The sequence below is a fragment of the Momordica charantia genome, assembly GCF_013281855.1.
Source record: "Momordica charantia cultivar OHB3-1 chromosome 8 unlocalized genomic scaffold, Mcharantia_2.0 BLBB01000008.1, whole genome shotgun sequence".
In the NCBI taxonomy this organism is placed as follows: domain Eukaryota; kingdom Viridiplantae; phylum Streptophyta; class Magnoliopsida; order Cucurbitales; family Cucurbitaceae; genus Momordica; species Momordica charantia.
This window is the reverse complement of record NW_028275166.1, coordinates 3,570,080-3,588,836: the sequence shown is the minus strand read 5'-3', so window position 1 is coordinate 3,588,836 and position 18,757 is coordinate 3,570,080. Positions and strand designations below refer to the sequence as shown.

Sequence of the window (18,757 nt, the reverse complement as noted above, 5' to 3'; positions counted from 1 at the left end):
AACTTAAATTACAAAGCTGGTCCATACTTTTTAATTGTGTTTACTTAGTTCTTTAAACTCTTAAAGAAATACCAATTACAATCTTGAAATTTTAATTTCATGTAAATTTCATGTTTAATAGATTTCTCTGTCATTTATTCATCTATCAATTTAACATTCATTCACCTAATAGCGTGTTTGTGATGATTTAAAGGAAACAAAAAAAAGACTTGTAAATAAAATTGCTTTTGGAATAATCATAATTTAGCACGTGGTTGAAAGTAATTTTGGTAGGATCAACATCAGTTTTGCCCTTTTCTAAAATAACTTGTATATCATTATAAAATATAATTATTTTAAATAGAAGTTATTTAGACAATAACAAAAGTAATTTCGACAATTACTTCCAAACATCCCTTAACGTTTTATAATGATATAAAGTAATTCTATAAAATAGGAAAAGCAATTTTATAAAATAGGAAAAGTAATTTTAGCTAAATAAAAAATACTCCCAAACATGCCATTAGGACATGTCTAGTATAACTTTCTAATTGATTTTAGAGGACAAAAAGTGTTGGTTAGAAAATCATATTCATCTACCAACATTTATTTTAAGAAATACTTAAAGAAGTGGTCATCCAAATAGTGAGTTAAAAATGATGGTCTAATAAGCAATAATACAATATAAATTTAGGATATGTTTGAGAGTGATGGTAGGATGAGTGATATTGAAAAAAGGAGATTTAAGTACAATTGATTTTCCAAAATCACGATCTAAGTGATACTCTGTAATTTTAAACTTTCCTAAAATCGATTTTTTAATTTGCCAAACATGATCAATAAAAATGGAAGTAATTTTGACAATGACAAAGGTGATTTCACTCCCAAACATATCCTTATAAGAATTAGAGTAAAATAAGAATTAGAATAATTTTTTTAGTCCAACCTGCTGGAATGTGGATTCAAACTCGTGAACTTTTGATACATGATAAATACCTTAATTAGTTGAAACTACGCTCAGGTTGATAATTATTAGAATAGTTTTGAATGGAAGTTCAATTAAATAAATTTGTTATTAAAAAGCAGTTTTTATTAACAATGGTGAGTAATACATAATTAAAAATATCTTTAAAAAAATTAAATTAAAAGTATACCAAACCCCATCGTAAATTAATTAGATATTATACGGCTTGACATGACAAGTGAAGCTTGCACTAATTTCGGGCTTCGCCCAATTCTCTTAAGCCCCCAACCGCTGGAAATTACCTTTAAAATAGGCTGAATTGAGTGTTCCTCAACTTTAAACTTTGGTTCAATTAATTATATCTTATCATTAACCTTTAAATTGATTCAAATATGTCTTAACAATTATATGGTTAAAACAAAGTATGGAAATTTAATTGGTTGCTAAGATGTAAATGGAGTATTTGTAGACATGAATTTTCAATGGTGTGTATATTTATTAATAACTCTATTGCAAAGTAGGGATAAACATTAGTCGGTTTGGTGTCGAAATCGACTGACCGTCTTTTTCTTCCCTTATTTTTCACCAATTTGATCTCTTTCGAAGAGTTCGCAAGATTAGAAAAAAATTATGACTAAAGCATTAAATGACAGAGAAGGAACCAAGAGCATCCAGGTTTGAGAGACAAGAAAATAATTTATACTTAAACTCTCATATCTGAATGATGGAAAGACATGTATGAAGAAATTCGTGAGAGAATAACGTAGAGAAAGTTGAGATGAAGATTAGGTCAGTTTCGATTGGTCATATCTATTTTTTAATCTCACCTATGCACTCCTGCCATAAAGTACACAGCATGCTGGTTAAATTAATTATGGATTTTTTTTCTAGGATAAAATTAGTTAGGGATTATATGGCAATTAATTAGGAATTATATGGCTTGACATCACAATAAAAGCGTGCACAAATTACTTAACTCCAGAATAAGAAACAGTTATATAACTACGTAATAAAATACATTGAATTTTCCAAATTTCGAAAATATAATAAAACTCAACTCGCAAATTGTCCGTTCATAAAAAAATTGCCCACCCATAGAAAAAAGGTCCATTGGTTTTATTTTAACCAAAAAAAAAAAATTACGAATTAGATAATTTAGTAATTTCAATAAAACCAATTTTCCACTATAAAAGTGAAGGCATGTTATACCAGGTTTATGTGATTTCTTTCCTCACCAATATTTTCTCTTTTCAATTTCAAGCTTCCTAATCCTTGCCATTGCCATGGTGAAGCCTGCAACTTCTTATTATTTCTTTGGGACTTTAACCTTACTCGTTTTCCTTCTATGTTCAACAGGTATCATTTTATTAAACGTTTCTATTACTTTAGATATAGTTATTTTCATTTTTCCCACATGGATGACCCCGGGAATCCGCCTAAATGAGGTGGGGATGAAGAAAGCTTCACCTGTCACCTAAACGGGAACCATCCCCATTCTCCATTCTCCACCCCACCTCACTTTATATATATATATGTATATTTCTTAATATTCTCTCTCTATATTATACATATACTTAAAAAACCACATTCTTCAATTACACACCCAGTAGAGGATTTGACCGTGTAAAGAAAAATTTATCGTTAAAGTTTAAACCATTAATTAAATTTTCCTTAGAATGATATATTTAATTGAAAAATAATTTTGAAAATAAAAAATAAACTGGAAAAAAAATCCTGACGGGGAACCCGATCTCTGTGAATTTCTTGCGAGGAATCCCCGGGTGATCCTTACAAATTTTCATGGACAATATATTTTGCGAGAATGGAGAATGAAATTGGGGCTGAGGGTGGAGATGGGGAAGCCCTGCCCCACCCATGAGCATCCCTACTCGGATATTTATTTCAAAAGAATTGTGGTATTTTATTTTGATGCAGGAAATCCGAGTAATGTTTTGGGTCATCTACACTTGTCTCAAATGTAGATATACAAATCATCTCGTTCATATTTATAATGTAATATTCTAAAAAGATAGTTAAGGAATAGATAAAAAAAATATATGTCAAAACTTAAAAGATAGCTCAAGACATATATAATTGATCAGGAGATTAAAAGTTTGAATCTTCACCACTGCATGTCGTTGAACTAAGAAAAGAATGGATAAAAAAACTGAAGTGATGTTACATTTACAAATAACACAAATCTAGCTACCAAATTGTATTTTGTTAGGGTTTAAATCTCATTTTAGTTCATAAACTTTCATGTTTAATTTTTGTTAACATATAATGTCTTTCATTTCATGTACTTAAAAAAAAACCATCTATATCTTTAGATATGAAATAGATTAATAATATGTCAATAGGTAATTAAAACATGTATCATCAATATTGAGTTGGAAGTTTGAACCCTTGCTCCAAATATATTCTATAATCTCTAATAATGTTGTTTATTTAATAATTAGGTGGAGAGAGCGTGGTGATAGAAAATTGTGGAGAGAATGATATAGTGATAACCCAAGGAGAGGGGCCGCGGCAGTCCAATGGGATCCCTACATTCATCGTGGAGATAACGAACCAATGCCGAACCGGGTGCGGGGTGGCCGATCTACATCTGAAATGCGGTTTGTTCAGCTCGACTAAGTTCATAAACCCTTTGGTCTTTAGGCGCCTTGGCTTCAATGACTGCCTTGTCAACAATGGACGCCTGATACCTCCCGCCACTACGTTGTCGTTTCAATATGCTACCACCTCCAAGTTCCCGCTCTCTCTTTCCTCCTCTAAATGCTTCAAATTGTGATAGCTGGATTTAGCTTATTATTAATTTTAAAACTATTTCTTTCCTCCATTACATAATTATAGAGATATATTTGTTTTAGTTTTATATTAGTATTTATTTATTTATTATTATTATTATTATTATTTTGGTTATACAATGTTTTAAATGAGTGATCAGAATAACTCAACTAAAATATTTTAACGATTAGGTTGGGTTGAGTTCATTATCTAACAAGCGTTTGTTTGGATTAAGTAAATTTACCATTCGAATAAAATAATGTTGTGTCTTAAAATTATTTCAACTCAACACAACCCAACCTATGAACACTCTATTACCAATCTCCAAATAATTTTTTGTTAAATTATATTTTTAGTTCTTATAATTATATTTGAGAGATGGCAAAAACTGATTGCTTACATTTGCAAATTTTATCTCATATAAAAGTTTTAAAATAGAGATTAAATCGTCATAAATTTTAAATTACAATCAATTTTTTTTTTTTACGTAGAAATTACAATCATTAAAAACTAAAATTTATAACTAAATTGTTACTTAAATACGTAACTAAAAAAGGAAAGGGGCAATATGGTAATTACATAAAAGGCCTTGGCTGAAATAGGAAAGAACCGGAAATCGTGCAATTTAAATCAGTATAAACAGAGCATGCATTTATCCGATTCTCACTTTTAATTCTCAAAAAATCCACTCCAAAAAACCTTCCAAGATAAGATTCTTTTCTCTCTCCAAATGTGGAAGAAATTGAGGATCAAAATGGAGAGAAATCTATCCTTAATTATAAGCTATCTATCATCCATGATTTTCAATTCGAATCTCATCTTCTGCACATCCTTCTTCTGCTTTCTCGCGCTTCTACTATGTTCATCCACGCTCAAAAACCAAAAACCGCCGTTTCCCGATTTTTCTTCAATCTTATCTTCAAATCGGTTCGATAAGGAAGTCTTGGAGGCTTTGAAATCGAATCCTGATCGATTTTTTGATCGGCGGCCAGAATTTTCAAATTTCGAATTCCAAAATTTCCCCCCTACTACCGAATTCAACTTCTCTAAAACCCTTCCGCCCGATACTTTTTAGTTTTTGATCCGCGAGTTGTGTTGTTTCTCTATACAATCGATCGATGTCAGAGTCTAAGATGAAGAGAGCGTCGATCGGTTCTCGTAAATCCGCCATTGTTCATGAAGAATCGGAAGCAAGGCGTAAATATCAAATTCTGCTGCAAGATTTCTTGGAAGTCCAGAAGGTTCGGTTTCTTCTCTCTCGAATTGCAGATTGTGTTGAGGAACGAGGAGCGATTATATCACAGTTTTGAAATTTCATTTTATTTTTTCTGCAGGATTTTGTTTCGAAGAAGAGAAAATTGCAGGTTCTAAGACAGAGGAAGGAGACTCTTGGAGCAGAAGTTAGGTAATGATTCTTCGGACTTTCATAAGCTTTCCGAAAATCTATCGATTATAATTAGTTCTCTAATGGCGGGTTTCATTTTCTCTGAACAGATTTTTGAGACAAAGGCTCGAATATCTGCAGAAGTTGCAGAATCGTAAACATGATTCAATTTCAGAGGACCTGCCCATGGTTTTGGAAACGAAGCAGAATCTGGTAAAGAAATCGATATGGAATTTTTTTTCTTTATGGAGGATTGATTAAGAAAATTTAGATTGGCAATAAATGGAGGATTGTGATTGTAGGATGGTGTGGAAGAGGAGAAGTTTCAGAATAAGGCCTTAGGCATCAACAAAATGGTGGGAAAAATTAAAACTTTAGGGCAAGCGCGAGATATTAACTCGGTTCCTTCGTGATTGGGTGGTGGTTTTCGTAAATTTGTTCATCAACCACACTCTTCCATGATAATGTAGGATCCAACCCAGTTCTTTGTTCAAAATTTATGAAATATATAGTGAATGAAAGTATTAACTTTTTAAAACATACATCAGCTGTTTGGTTCAAAATATATCTCTAATTTCAGTTTTGATTTATTTTGGTCCATATGTCTATTTTTATTTTTGAGTGATTAATGTATTTTTAAAATTATCATTTTGATATTCATTTTTATCTACATCATAATTTTAGCACATATATGTCAATTACCGTTAAACGAGTGAATTTATTTATTAATTTTTTTGAGATAATGTATTGTATAAGCTATTTTGGAAACTTATTTTCGTACCATGTTTACAAATTTTTGGATTTAAAACTTTTTTTGAATGTCAAATTTGCCCTTATTTATGACATTTATATTTATTATAATTTGTCTTTTATTTAAATGCAAAAGATTAATATTCCAAATTTGATTTTGTCAACATTAAATTATGGTGGGACATAAATCAATCATTCTCATAGTCCCATGATTTACTCTTTAATATATTCTGCTAAAGAATGAAATTTGTTACAAAATATTCAATTATTATCGTAATCCCCAACTCCTTATATATAAATTATATCCGGTTACCTTTTCAGTTACATAGAAATATAAACTCTATCTGGCTATAAACTTAAGCAACATACACTTAACAATGGTGATATAAATATATTCATCATGACATACACTTATATGGAGATATAATCTATATCTAGCTATAAATTATATACGACTATATCCCTCTACAATTAACAAACAAAGTAAATAACCTACAAACCTTCCAGTCGACGACTAGACAATGGTGGGGATAAACGGAGGGCTCGGACGGTCGACGGATGGCTGACGACAAAAAAAAACTTCGAGATAAACCGACGGAAACAACGGACGGGCGGCCGGAGACGAAGGAGAAGCTAGACGAATTGTTCCGACGACGAGGAAGAATGGAGACGACAGCTGGAGCGAATGAACGCAGACGACGGCCGGAGACGAAGGAATGGACGGAAACATAATGACAAAAGAAGAAGAAAAGTCGGAGGAATGACGGTTTTCGAATTTTTTCAATAATGGAGGATTTTGACGATTTGGTATTTTTTTACTTTTTGAAAGTCTAATTAATCCAAATTTAAGGGATTTAAAATGTAACCCAAAGTAACCAATTTTATGAGGTTGTTTCATCATAAAAGTGTAAATTTTATAAAATTCAATTCTTTTATGTAATTATAGTCTCTAGCATATCACATGAAATCTACTCGTCCATGCCTCCAATTTGTTGTAAAAAAAAAACAAAGTTGTTAAAAAGACAAAATTTATTTACAAAAAAAAAATGTTTTTGTTATATAATATTTGGTCCCTTAAGTAGCAAGTATTTCCTATTACAAAATTATCAATTATCAATTTTTTAAAAAAATGTCTGAATATTTTTATTGAAATTTAAAATTTTAGTTACTAATGAGCTCAACTTTATTTGTTTTTTAACCCCTGGCAATTTCACAAGTGAATAAATTTATGTATTGGAAAATTTATATATAAAAAGAAAAAAAAAGAAAGAAGAAAATAAGAGAAGAAGGTATTGCGTTTGAAGATGGAAAAATAAATGAATATATTATATGAATGTTTAATATAATCCGAATGGGAGTCACATCCAAATCTGAATCGAAAAAAAAAAAACTTCCAGTTCCAATCCTCAGACGAAATTAGCAAATCCAAGACCCAGAACCCCCAGCAGCAGAGCCAGAACCCCAGCCTTCAAACCTGCAGCTCCGCTCGAGGGAGCAACCGCCGGACCCTCAAGCTCCGCCGGAGAAGGCGCCGGAGAGATGCTGACGAATCTGCGGCGTGGAGTGAGAACAACGACGACCAGCTTCTGGCCCTGCTCGCAGTGGCCTTTTGCCCCACTGATGAAGTAGAAAGGGCCAGGCTTGTCCAGCTCCACCTTCGTGTTCCCGTCATCGAATTTCTGCTGTGGGTTGGAGGTGTTGCAGACCTCGTAATCCTCCTTCCCCACTCTCAGCACCGAATCCTTCCCTTCTTCGTAATTCCACACTGCAAAAAAGCAAAAAAGCAAAAAATCGAGCAATATAATCATTGAATTTCAAAGCAATGACATTTCATTTCAAGCAATCAAAAATTGGGCCTGAGATGATGGGTTAAATTTAATTACCGAGAGTGTCGCCGACGCGGAAGCGAGAGGTTTCGGCCCAATGGTTGAGAGATTGGGTTTGGGAGGAGGGGATTTTCCAGGCGTTGTTCTTGCCTCCGACCAACATCTCTCTGCCTTCCGAGAAGCTGAAGAGGAGGAACACGAGAAGGAGCAGAGCTCTTGAAAGACCGCCAGCCATGGATGAGAGAAAGCACAGAAAGAATTAATGAATGAAATATGAATTGGGTGTAGTGGGGTTATTGGAGAATGGGTGTGAATTTATACGCAGAGGCAGAGGAGAGAAAAACTAGCCGTTGGCTTGTGGTGGGGCCACTTGAGTGTGAGTGTGTTGGGTTTTTGTCTTTATTGCGGATTTTTTTTATTTCCAACGGCTGAGATGTCTTAAAAGACCAAGTAACGGCATCAAATCCAACGAAGCCACTGTTGGGTTTCAAAAGCAATACCGTTAATTTTTTTAAGTAAAAAGAGAGGAATATAAGAACGTAGGTATCTTTTCTATCTTTGAAAAAAATAATAATAATAATATCAAAGCGAGTGAGTGATAATTGACATATACTCTTTAAGCATCTTCTAATCAAGATGCTACGAGTTCGAATCCCCACCCATACAAAGACATGCGATTCATTGTCGTAGCTCATTCAAGTACCTTTTTGCTTTTTCGTAGCTCATTCAGGTACCTTTTTGCTTTTTCACTACTTGTATGACACATAAATTTTTAAAATTGTACACATAAATTTTTAAATATCAATTTTAAGAACTTAAAAAACATTATTTTGCTGACTATATTTCCCTTACTCGTTTATCAACTTCAAGAAAGCTTTCCATCGCTCTTTCACTCGGTTTATCAACTTCAAGAAATGATAAGAGTGAGGATTTATGGATCCCTATATAACTTCCCTACCAACTCACATGAAACATGAATAGACGTTAACAAGAATAATGAACTTGTCATCATTTTAAATACACAAATCAACCTATCTTATTATTATTTATTTAATTATATTTAAGACCCCTACCTATGTTATTATTGATTTTGTCCGAAACAACCCAAATTTCAGATGAATGAAAACGTGATTGAATTGACCTCAATCACTCTTCCAGGGAAAGGAGGACGGTATTTTTGTTTTAAATTGCGAATCTCATATATTCGAGAGATAAAACAGTATTGCCATACTAAATTGGGTGAAAAAAGTTTGTGATGCTGTGTATAAAGATTAAACGAAATTTAAGACTACATAAGAAGAGCACACAGAAAATTGGGTTATGAAGAGAAGAGATCAGACACACACACACACACAAACACAAACTGCACACGTATCTCTGGTTACATGATTAAAACAAAGAAATTAAACTTTAGAGTATAAGCTAAGATTGGGAGTGGATCAGCGAGGAGGAGGACGTTGGTTAATATTATCTTTGGCAGAGTTTGTTCTTTTGACGTAATACACGTAGCCGATGGCGCCCACCACCACCAGCCCAGCTACGGCCATGGTCGTGTTACTGAACGGAAGGCTCCGCTTCTGGCCCAGCGCCGAACCCGTCGTCTTCCTCGATGCGTCGTCGTTTAACGCCATCTCTCTCTTCCTGCTGCTCCTCTCAATTTTTTGAGTCTTTTTTAATTCAGAAACTTTGAGTTGCCACGTCTACGCTCCACCACGCCTCCACGTTTCGTTATGCAACACGTATACCAGCCAAGTGTTGATGTCTCCAACTCACACAACACACACCATTTCTAAATTTTTATAGTTCAATAACATTATAACAATGATATGTAGTATTCAGATTCAAATCTACCGCCTCTCCTAATGAAATGATTTGGTTTGATGCCCCATATATAAATTAAATTCAGGGGGAGTTACAAATCTAGCAAAAAAAATTTAAAGAAATAACAAATTTAACATCTACATTTTAGATTTGTAAATATAGCAAATTTTTTAGAAAAAACGGAGGTCAAAAAATAAAATGTCAAATTTACCCTCATAGCATTGATATATCATTGATATAACACTGATATATATATATATATATATATATATATATACACTTGATATACATCTGATTTATTTTTGATATACAACTGATATATCATTGATATAACTATAATATCTACTAATATAACTTCTTATATGATTATATTATTTACTATTTATTGATTTACCACTAATATATATGTGTAATATATTATTGATATGCCTTTCATATACCAATGATATAATACTGATATAAAATTAATTTACTTCTGATACATCTATGATATCTATCAATATAACTTCTAATATGATTTGTCACTGATATACGTATGATATAACTATGATTTCTACTGATATAGGTTCTTATATGATTATATAATTTACCATTGATTTACCGTGGTGATACAACATTTATATATCTGTGATATATACTTGATATGTCTTTAATTTACCACTAATATTACTGTGATATCTACTAATATAACTTCTCATATGATTATATGATTTACCACTAATATAACTTTTTTTTAGAACGACCACTAATATAACTTTGATGCATCTATGATATATACTTAATATGGCTCTAATTTATCATTGATATAATCATGATATCTACTGATATCTAACATTGATGTATCTGTGATCTACTAATATCTACTGATATATATCAGATTTCAGTTACAAATATATTTAATATGCCACTAATATACCTCAAATGTACATCAGATATATATTAGATAATCTAAAACATACAAAAACCCTGCTACAAATAAGCGGCATATGAACGGAACGAGACCCTTCGAAAGACAAGACTCAGATCGGGGATCAAAAAGCCCTTTCTTTACGTACTATTCATTTGATGATTTGGAAGATTTTTTATATTCTGCAGGTGCAGATTTGGCGTCGGCCTAGGCTTCTTTATACGTAGGATTTGGTACGAGAGCCTATGCTTTAGGAACAGGCTCAGGCCCCAGATGTATATTAGATGTATAATATATATTCTGATGTATATCAGAGATACATCGGATGTACATCAAACGTATATCGGAAGTATATCAGAGATATATTGGACATATATGAGATATACATCTATCGGGTGTATATCAGATATACATCCATCAGATGTATATCAGATATACATCAGATGTATATAAGATATCATAAGGGTAAACCTGGAATAATAAAAATTCCAAGAATAAAAATTCAAATATTTTGTCATATTTGCAAAATACAAAAGTGGTTGACATTTTTGTAAATATGTATAAAAGTTTAGCTACCCAATACAATTTCCCTTAAATTTACCTAATTCATCCATATAAATTTTTGGGTTGAATTGTTAATTTATATATTAGATATCTAATATATTTTTATAGATTTTTTAAATCACTATAATTATTTTCAATTTTCATATTACCACTGAAATATTTGTTGTATCAACGTTTGTCAACTTAAACTTAATTGAACTAGTTAAGATTATATTTCTGACTTGAGTTTTAACCCTTACGGCTCTCATGTACTAAAAAAAGAAAAAAAAGATGAAATTGATGTATTTTAGAGCATGAATATCAACTTGAAAAAAAAAATAGAAAATTAAATTTGAGAACTAAAATGGTAATTTGACTTTTTGCTTAATCTATTTCTTAATTTTTTTACGTTAGTATTCCAAATAAATAAAAGATTATTTTTAATATAATTTTAAAAACTTCTCTGGTTAGTGGAAGGTTTAAAATTTCCCTCCTACCTTTCTAAATAAATATTTATATATACTTTTTAATTAAGAAAACGTCATATTACCATTAAGGCAAAAACGAGATGTGCTATTAAAAAAAAAGTAACAACGAGATAAATTCACAATTTAAATTTTAAATACATGATTAATATTTTTTAGAGTTTAATGACTAATAGCCACGATTTATTTTCTTTGAAATTATTAGAAAACCGGGATAGAATTTGTCGTATATACATATGGACTCCCGTCTATGGGCCGCCCAATGTTTCAGATCACAGGCCCAATTCTACTTTCCATACTGAGCTAAATCCTACATATTTCCCACCTTTTTTGGTACGTGAGCTGGGGGTTGAGTTTATTATTTTTTGGTGAGAAATGTATGTCACGTTGAACTAAGCTTGTTTTGACACTATAATTTACATGTATTTGATTTCATACATTATCATGCATGAACTTTTAGACATTTACGAGTTTATATATAGAATAATCTATTGAGCAAATACTTTTGATTATTGACGGTTTAATGTATCAATTAAAATATCCCATTTTAAATCACTATACAATATCATATTATTAAGATATTATAAAGGAAAAAAAACAATTACTCTCCTTTTGCTTTTTTTGGCATACTTTCTAAGTAAATTATGGTTAATCAATTTTTTAAATATCTATTTTAGCTTACGAATTAAAAAAAAAAAAAAGAATCTACATTTCTCTCACTTTGTTTATCGATTCCAAGAAATGACAAGCGTGAGGATTTAAAACTTCGACCATGAGGTTATTGGTGCCTATATATCTTCAATAGATACTCACATGAACACATTTATATACATATTCAATCTCATATTTACTAAATAATTAACAACACAATAATGACAATGACAAAAATAGTATTATTTAATAATAAAATTTGACAATTAATTATTAAATGTCACATCATTATTTTAAAATTATATTTATGACCCATCACAAATTTACACTTATTCAAAATTAAATTTTAAATCGACGAATAAAATTACGTCACATGTCCTTTTTATGGTCATTCGATGACATCTAATTGTATCAACCCACGTGGAGATTTATCAGTCGAAGAACATGGTCAAGCTGCGAACTTCGTCAGGCAACAAATCGAAGGCTACATCAAGTTGTGTAGCGGAAAAACTTCCTAAAACAACAAACTTCAAGCTGAAAGCCCAAAGATTCTTCAACAAGCAAGAAGTCGGAGATGCCAGACTATTCGATTAGAGAACAAGCTCACACTCGAGAGAAAACAACAGAGGATTATACAATAGATATTATAATATTACCTACATAAATACAATGCAAATTCTTTTTTTTTTTATTGGAGTACAATACGAACTTACAACCTTTTAATCGTAGATAGATACATTAATATGTTGAACCATGTTCAAATTAGCTAAAAAATAAGTTTATTAAATTCAAAATTTTCTTTCAAGAAATTCCTTCCAAATAGTTACATTTCAAATTTTCCAATAATAAAATCTAAAATTGGGATCAAAATAATATTTAATTTATTTTAAAAAATTAGAATGAACACGATTGGGCTTTGGACCGTTTGACGAAAAAGCCATGCATGCATCGACGAGTCACCTTCACCTCTCACCACAACTGCGACAACACCGATCAAAAGATGAGTAACCCAAGAAAAGAAAATAATAATAATAATAAAAATAAAACACAAATAAAATTGCCCTAAGCAACTTGCATGGATCTTCAAGTCAAATATTACAACACAATATTTAAACTAAAAAGAAAAAGAAAAAAAAGAAATCAACTTTGTTTATATTTTTTATTTAAAATATTATAATTTTTTTATATGTCAATTCGCTAATTTAATGATATTTATCAACCCATATAACATTATCCAATCATTTCATAAAATGGGTCAAGATAATAACATAATTCAAATATCTTTATTGTTACTCATTTCTAAAAGTGGTCATTTCGTTGCGAGTTTATTTCGTTTAGAATATGGAGAGCGACCGTAAATTAATATTCGACACAAAAAATTAAATTTTGTGTGACAATATCTCACACCCCTATAAATAAATAATAATACAACATGAACTTCGTAGGAAATATTCTCTTTCTTTTACAAGGAAAACTGAAGATAGAAAGATACAATAATTTTTTTTATTTGGATCTTTAATCTTTTGAAAAAACAATTTAAATAAGAAAAAGAAAGGAAAAAAAAAAACAAGTTGCCAAATGTCAGTATTGGAAGTAAGAATGGGAATGGTCCTTTCCAGTTTCCCCACTATATATCATTGTCATCCACTGGCATTATTAAACTTCAACAACAACTTCTGCTGCTACTAATTGCAACTTTTTATTTCTTTCCTTTTCACCCAAATAATTATTAATAATAATAAACTTCAAACAAGAAAATAATAATAAATAAATAAAAACTTGTCTGCTGTACTATGCTGTATTTTGGTGAATTATTATGTAGAGGCTATTTTAAATTCAGCCCTTTTAATATTTGTCTTTTGCTTTTCTTTTATGGTACTTTGTAAAAGACTTTCTCAAAGTATGTTTGCTAGCTAGGTTTCCATTCAAACACATCTTTTTTTTTTTTTTTTTGTAATGTACTGATAAAGAAAAGTTTGTATAATATAAAGTTTAGCCAAAGAAACTTGCCTTTCATATAATCTCTCGATTTATATTACGTCAAACATCTACATCTATTGCACTTTTGAATATTGAAAAGTCTATATTAACTTTTTGAAGATGCAGCTTCTCTATTATGTTTCTTTTTACTTCATAGTATATTTATAGATAAATAAATAAAAGTGTATGATATTGTCTAATTCAATACTACTATTTATCTTCATACTCAAAAAAAAGAAAAAAAAAACTACTACTATTTATCTTCTATACTTTAAGGCGAGAAAAAATTCAAAAAAAAAAAAAGAATATATATAACTCCATGTCATGATTGGGTTTCAACCTTCTTTGCATAAAGCATAAATAATCCATTATATTTAATCACCTCTACATGTGTGTAGTATATATATAATTTTCAAAGTAGATAGAACAATATATTTTTATAGTAGTCCATTCGATAACCTTCCTATTTCTTGTTTTTTGGTTTCTCATCTCGTGTTTTGTCGTTTCCTCTTTTTCAGGCAAGAAAAATGAAGGTAAGTGTTTACGTTTCTTGTTCTTTCTACTTTAATGTCCGACAATTCCTCTATTTTTTTTCTATTTTTGCTTTTATGTCTTAATTGTCAAATATTTAATGGTGGTCGAGACCAAATTTCTTAACCAGTGATGAATCAAGTTTCATTAAAAAACAGATACCAAATACTTATCTTTTTCAAAAGTTAAAAACGAAAAACAAGAAACCAGAAACACAAACGTTAGAAAAGGGGCACAAAATATATTTATGACAAACAAAATTGTTGTGTGGGTGGCAAGTAGTGTTGTTAGTGCAATCACTTCGACCCTCTTTTCTCTTTTAAAAGAGCATAAAACCTGGAGAGAATATTCAAAATAAACAGCACCACCCACTTCAAAAATCCAGCCCAAGAAAACAAGAACAACAAAATTAAACAAAAAAAAAAACATTAAAAAAAGGTTTTAATTTAATTATGAATTATGAATTATTATTTATTATAGAGAGATAAAATGAAAGCAAATGCATGCCCCCAACAAAAATGGTCCCCCTCCCCCTCCACATTCAATCCAATATATCCCCCACACATACCATCACCATTATAACATTTGGGCCTTTTTTTTCCCCATCATATCTAATTTAATTATTTGGGTTTCAATTTTTAATCATCTTCTCCATCCCCACTCTCAATTAAATTTGCTTATCACACTACACGTTGGTGTTACTCGAAGACGTTTCGCACGAAGAGGATGAATGTTGTACAAGAGTGATTTAGTTTCTTTTGTTTTCCTTTTAAGATATGTATATCCTTTTTCTTTTGATATTCGAATAATGTTGTTGCAATTTAGTTATTATTTGAATCCAACGGATTAATGATGATATTTATATTGTTAGGGTTGTGGGTAAGGGTAAAAAGTTTTTGGTGGGGAAGTCATTATTTTGAATTATTAACCCACTTATTGCTTCTTGTTTTCTACTTTTAACTGATCACTGGCATATTGCTCAATGATGATGAAATTTAGACTTGCTTTTCACTGTTTTAGGAAGATAATGGTATAATATATGTGACATTTATTTGATGAGTAAAGTCAAGGACCTGCCAGATGTTTTGGCTTTTAGTTTTAGAAGTCTGAATTTATGTTAAAACCTAGGTAAGGAATCTCCGAATTGAGTTATGTTCTCATTGACATACAAATTTATATAGTCTACACTAAATTAAATTTATAAATAATTTGTAAAAGTAAAAGTAATGTTTGAAAAGTTTTGTTCGTCACATAAATGTATATAGTATTTGTGCACATTTCTATGATTGTATGATACTGTCCACTACTTACCTGAGTTTGCTTTTTAAATTAACTTAAAAGGTCTCACACCAACGAAAATATATTATATACTATTAAACAAAACACTCCCACGAGAAAAATATTAAGCTCCATTACAAATTTCGCGTTAAGCAAAAGAACATACATTTGCATGGCATGTCGATGTTTTATTTCTCGACAATGCAATCGAGAGAGGAGAAGATTCAAACCCGACGACATTGAATTATATCCGTAATGTTACTCAGTAATTTTATCAGTTGGACTATGGATATTATACATGCATGGAATTGAAAGGCAAGATCTGAGAACAAAATTTTGGATTGAATATAAAATCTTGGTGTAAAGATGAGAGAATCAGAAATGGATAGATTTCGGTGTTCAGCATATATAAATGAGTGGGCATACAGCAATTATGAAGGTAGCTGTAAAAGCCTTTTTACAGGTGGGTGAAATTAAATAAGTGACGGCCGGCCATGCTCCACCATTTAATTAATTCTTTTTACTATTTGTTTTATTGATTTAAATCCCTTTCATTTATTACGTTTGGTCGTTGTGAATCAATAAATAAATAAATAAATTTAAATTCCATTTTTCTCTTCAAACTTTTAAAATGTCAATTTTACCCGTTATATGTTAGATCATAAATTGATAGAATTTGGTTTTGATTTTTAAAGGGGAATCAAGATTGAATTCTCAATCCCAAAAGGATAATTGGTTTCTGATCGAAATAAGTTGGAGTTGACCTAAATATTAGGTAGGAGGATATTAAAAAATATATATATTATTTTAAAAGCTACCATAATTATTTGTTTAAAATTTAAAGACTATAATAAATATTAAAAAAATTGAAAGATTAAAATGAAGAAAACTAAAATTTGTAGAAGAATTGCACAGCCAAACGGTCCCCTACCCAAGAGAGGGACCCGTTTGGGAATAATAGATTTGGGACCGATTTATATGGACGTTGATGCCCACATTAATGGCTAGCCTACGTTTATTTTTCTATTTATTATTATTATTTATTTATTCGTTTTATTGTCAAAAATATTACTTTAGTGAACATTTGAACTTACGATATTTTGGTGTATGTGTTTTAGCTAGTAGTTCAGATTTGTGTGTTTGAAGTACGTTCACATTCTTTTATGTCTTAAAAGCTGTCGTCTTTCTCTTCTTTTTTCCTTTTTTTATTGAAATAAAATTTTGCCACCTTCAAATTTATTGTGAAATTTTTTTAATAAACACAAATTACGTTTATTTTAAGGTAATTTCTAGATGGACCTTGCCTACTCGCAAATTAAGTTTGTATCATACGAGGTTAATAAGTTGTGTCTAAAATTTGCTTATTCTAGATGATGATGATAATAATAATAATAATAAATAATATTATTATTATTATTATTATTGTAGACTCAAGCTTATGAAATCTTACTTAATCATAAACTCACCAATCAAATTCAAGTTAATAAAGTTCAGGTTTCTATAATTTATTAATTTGCATACTTTTTGAACATATATTAGAGTATCTCATATTCTCAAATTTTATCAATTAAGGCTTTAACATTTTTTTACGTGATCGATCTCTCTATTATATATATAGAGAGATTTATCTAGTCTGTAATATAATATTAATAAAATAGATTTAGAAATTCGAAAACAGATAATTTTTAATTGATTGCTTTCTAAATCAATAGACAAGATTAAAGTTGAGTTTCTGCAATAGGACAAAAAGTCGAAAGTTTAAAATGTGCAACCCACAATTCAAACAATAATGGAAAAAATATATATTCTTTTCCCACCCACCTGTTCTAGATCTCTTTTCCCACTCTTTCTCTTCACACCCATTTCTAAAGTCCTTCCTGCGGAAATGTTCTCGCAATTTTCGTATTCCAAGATTATCGATTTAGATCCTATTTTAGGCTATGAACTTGATATTATTTCATTTGTGGTTTTTAAAGTTTACATCAAAATTATTTATTGTTTCTCTTTATTTCAATACATAATTTAATAGAAAAGTTAATATAAGCATGTTTTTTCTTCACATTGATTCTTCAAAGTGGTTGAAACTTGAATGCAAACCACTACAACTTGGCTTAATAGTCTTTATTAGAACATGTTAGAAAATGGGTTTAAATCTAACGATAACCACTTATCTAATACATTAAAAATGTAAGAATTTTTTAATAGTTAAGTGTTATAGTTTAGGTTAGATCATATGATAATCTTATAAGATTACGATGTTTGTAAATATAGCAAAAAGTTAATAGTTAATTGTAAAAATAACAACATTTTTTTAATTTACAAATATAGCAAAAAATGGAGGTCCTGAATGATAAAAATAGGAAAATTGATTCTACCCAATATCTAGTAAATGGATGATATACCTCGGATTAAGTAAATCAGTTATATCGATTTAATATATTTAACGTGACTGATATACTTCATATTAAATAAATTAGTTACATAAGTCACTTATATATTTGATGTGACTAATATACTACATATTAGATATATATTAGTGATATACCAAAAGCGTTTGATATATCAATAAGAAACCTACAATATTATTTCTCAAATAAAAGAAAAAATAAAAAAGAAACATACAAGGTTGCGTAAACAAAAACTTTTAATTTGAAGAAAATTTATCAGTGAAATACTTGATATGAAGTATATATATGATATATTTAATTTGACCGACATGACATACTTCATATTAAATATATCATTCATATATCTAGCATTCAACATATTTGTTATTAGAATTAATATATATATATATATATATATTTTTTTTTTTTGACTTCAGAACCAATATATCTAATATTTGTTAGGTAATAGTAATATATATAG

General features: G+C 30.2%; 2 protein-coding genes across 3 annotated transcripts; one reads left to right on the top strand and one right to left on the bottom strand.

Moving 5' to 3' along the window:
* The first annotated feature begins 4,408 nt into the window (after nucleotides 1-4,408).
* LOC111005070 (uncharacterized) lies at nucleotides 4,409-6,820 on the top strand. 2 transcript variants are annotated; one of them, XM_088127982.1, is made up of 4 exons: nucleotides 4,409-4,974; nucleotides 5,068-5,138; nucleotides 5,228-5,330; nucleotides 6,375-6,820. In XM_088127982.1, the coding sequence occupies exons 1-4, from the start codon at nucleotides 4,852-4,854 to the stop codon at nucleotides 6,399-6,401; spliced, it is 324 nt and encodes a 107-aa protein (XP_087984108.1). In that variant the 5' UTR covers nucleotides 4,409-4,851; the 3' UTR covers nucleotides 6,402-6,820. The 2 variants fall into 2 exon arrangements, with proteins under 2 accessions (XP_087984108.1, XP_022132126.1); XM_022276434.2 differs by lacking the exon at nucleotides 6,375-6,820 and adding an exon at nucleotides 5,420-5,707.
* Nucleotides 6,821-7,172: 352 nt separating this feature from the next.
* ENODL15 (early nodulin-like protein 15) lies at nucleotides 7,173-8,025 on the bottom strand. Its single transcript, XM_022276192.2, has 2 exons — nucleotides 7,751-8,025; nucleotides 7,173-7,632 (listed from the first exon to the last, which is right to left on the bottom strand). The coding sequence occupies exons 1-2, from the start codon at nucleotides 7,926-7,928 to the stop codon at nucleotides 7,274-7,276; spliced, it is 537 nt and encodes a 178-aa protein (XP_022131884.1). The 5' UTR covers nucleotides 7,929-8,025; the 3' UTR covers nucleotides 7,173-7,273.
* Nucleotides 8,026-18,757: the final 10,732 nt, after the last annotated feature.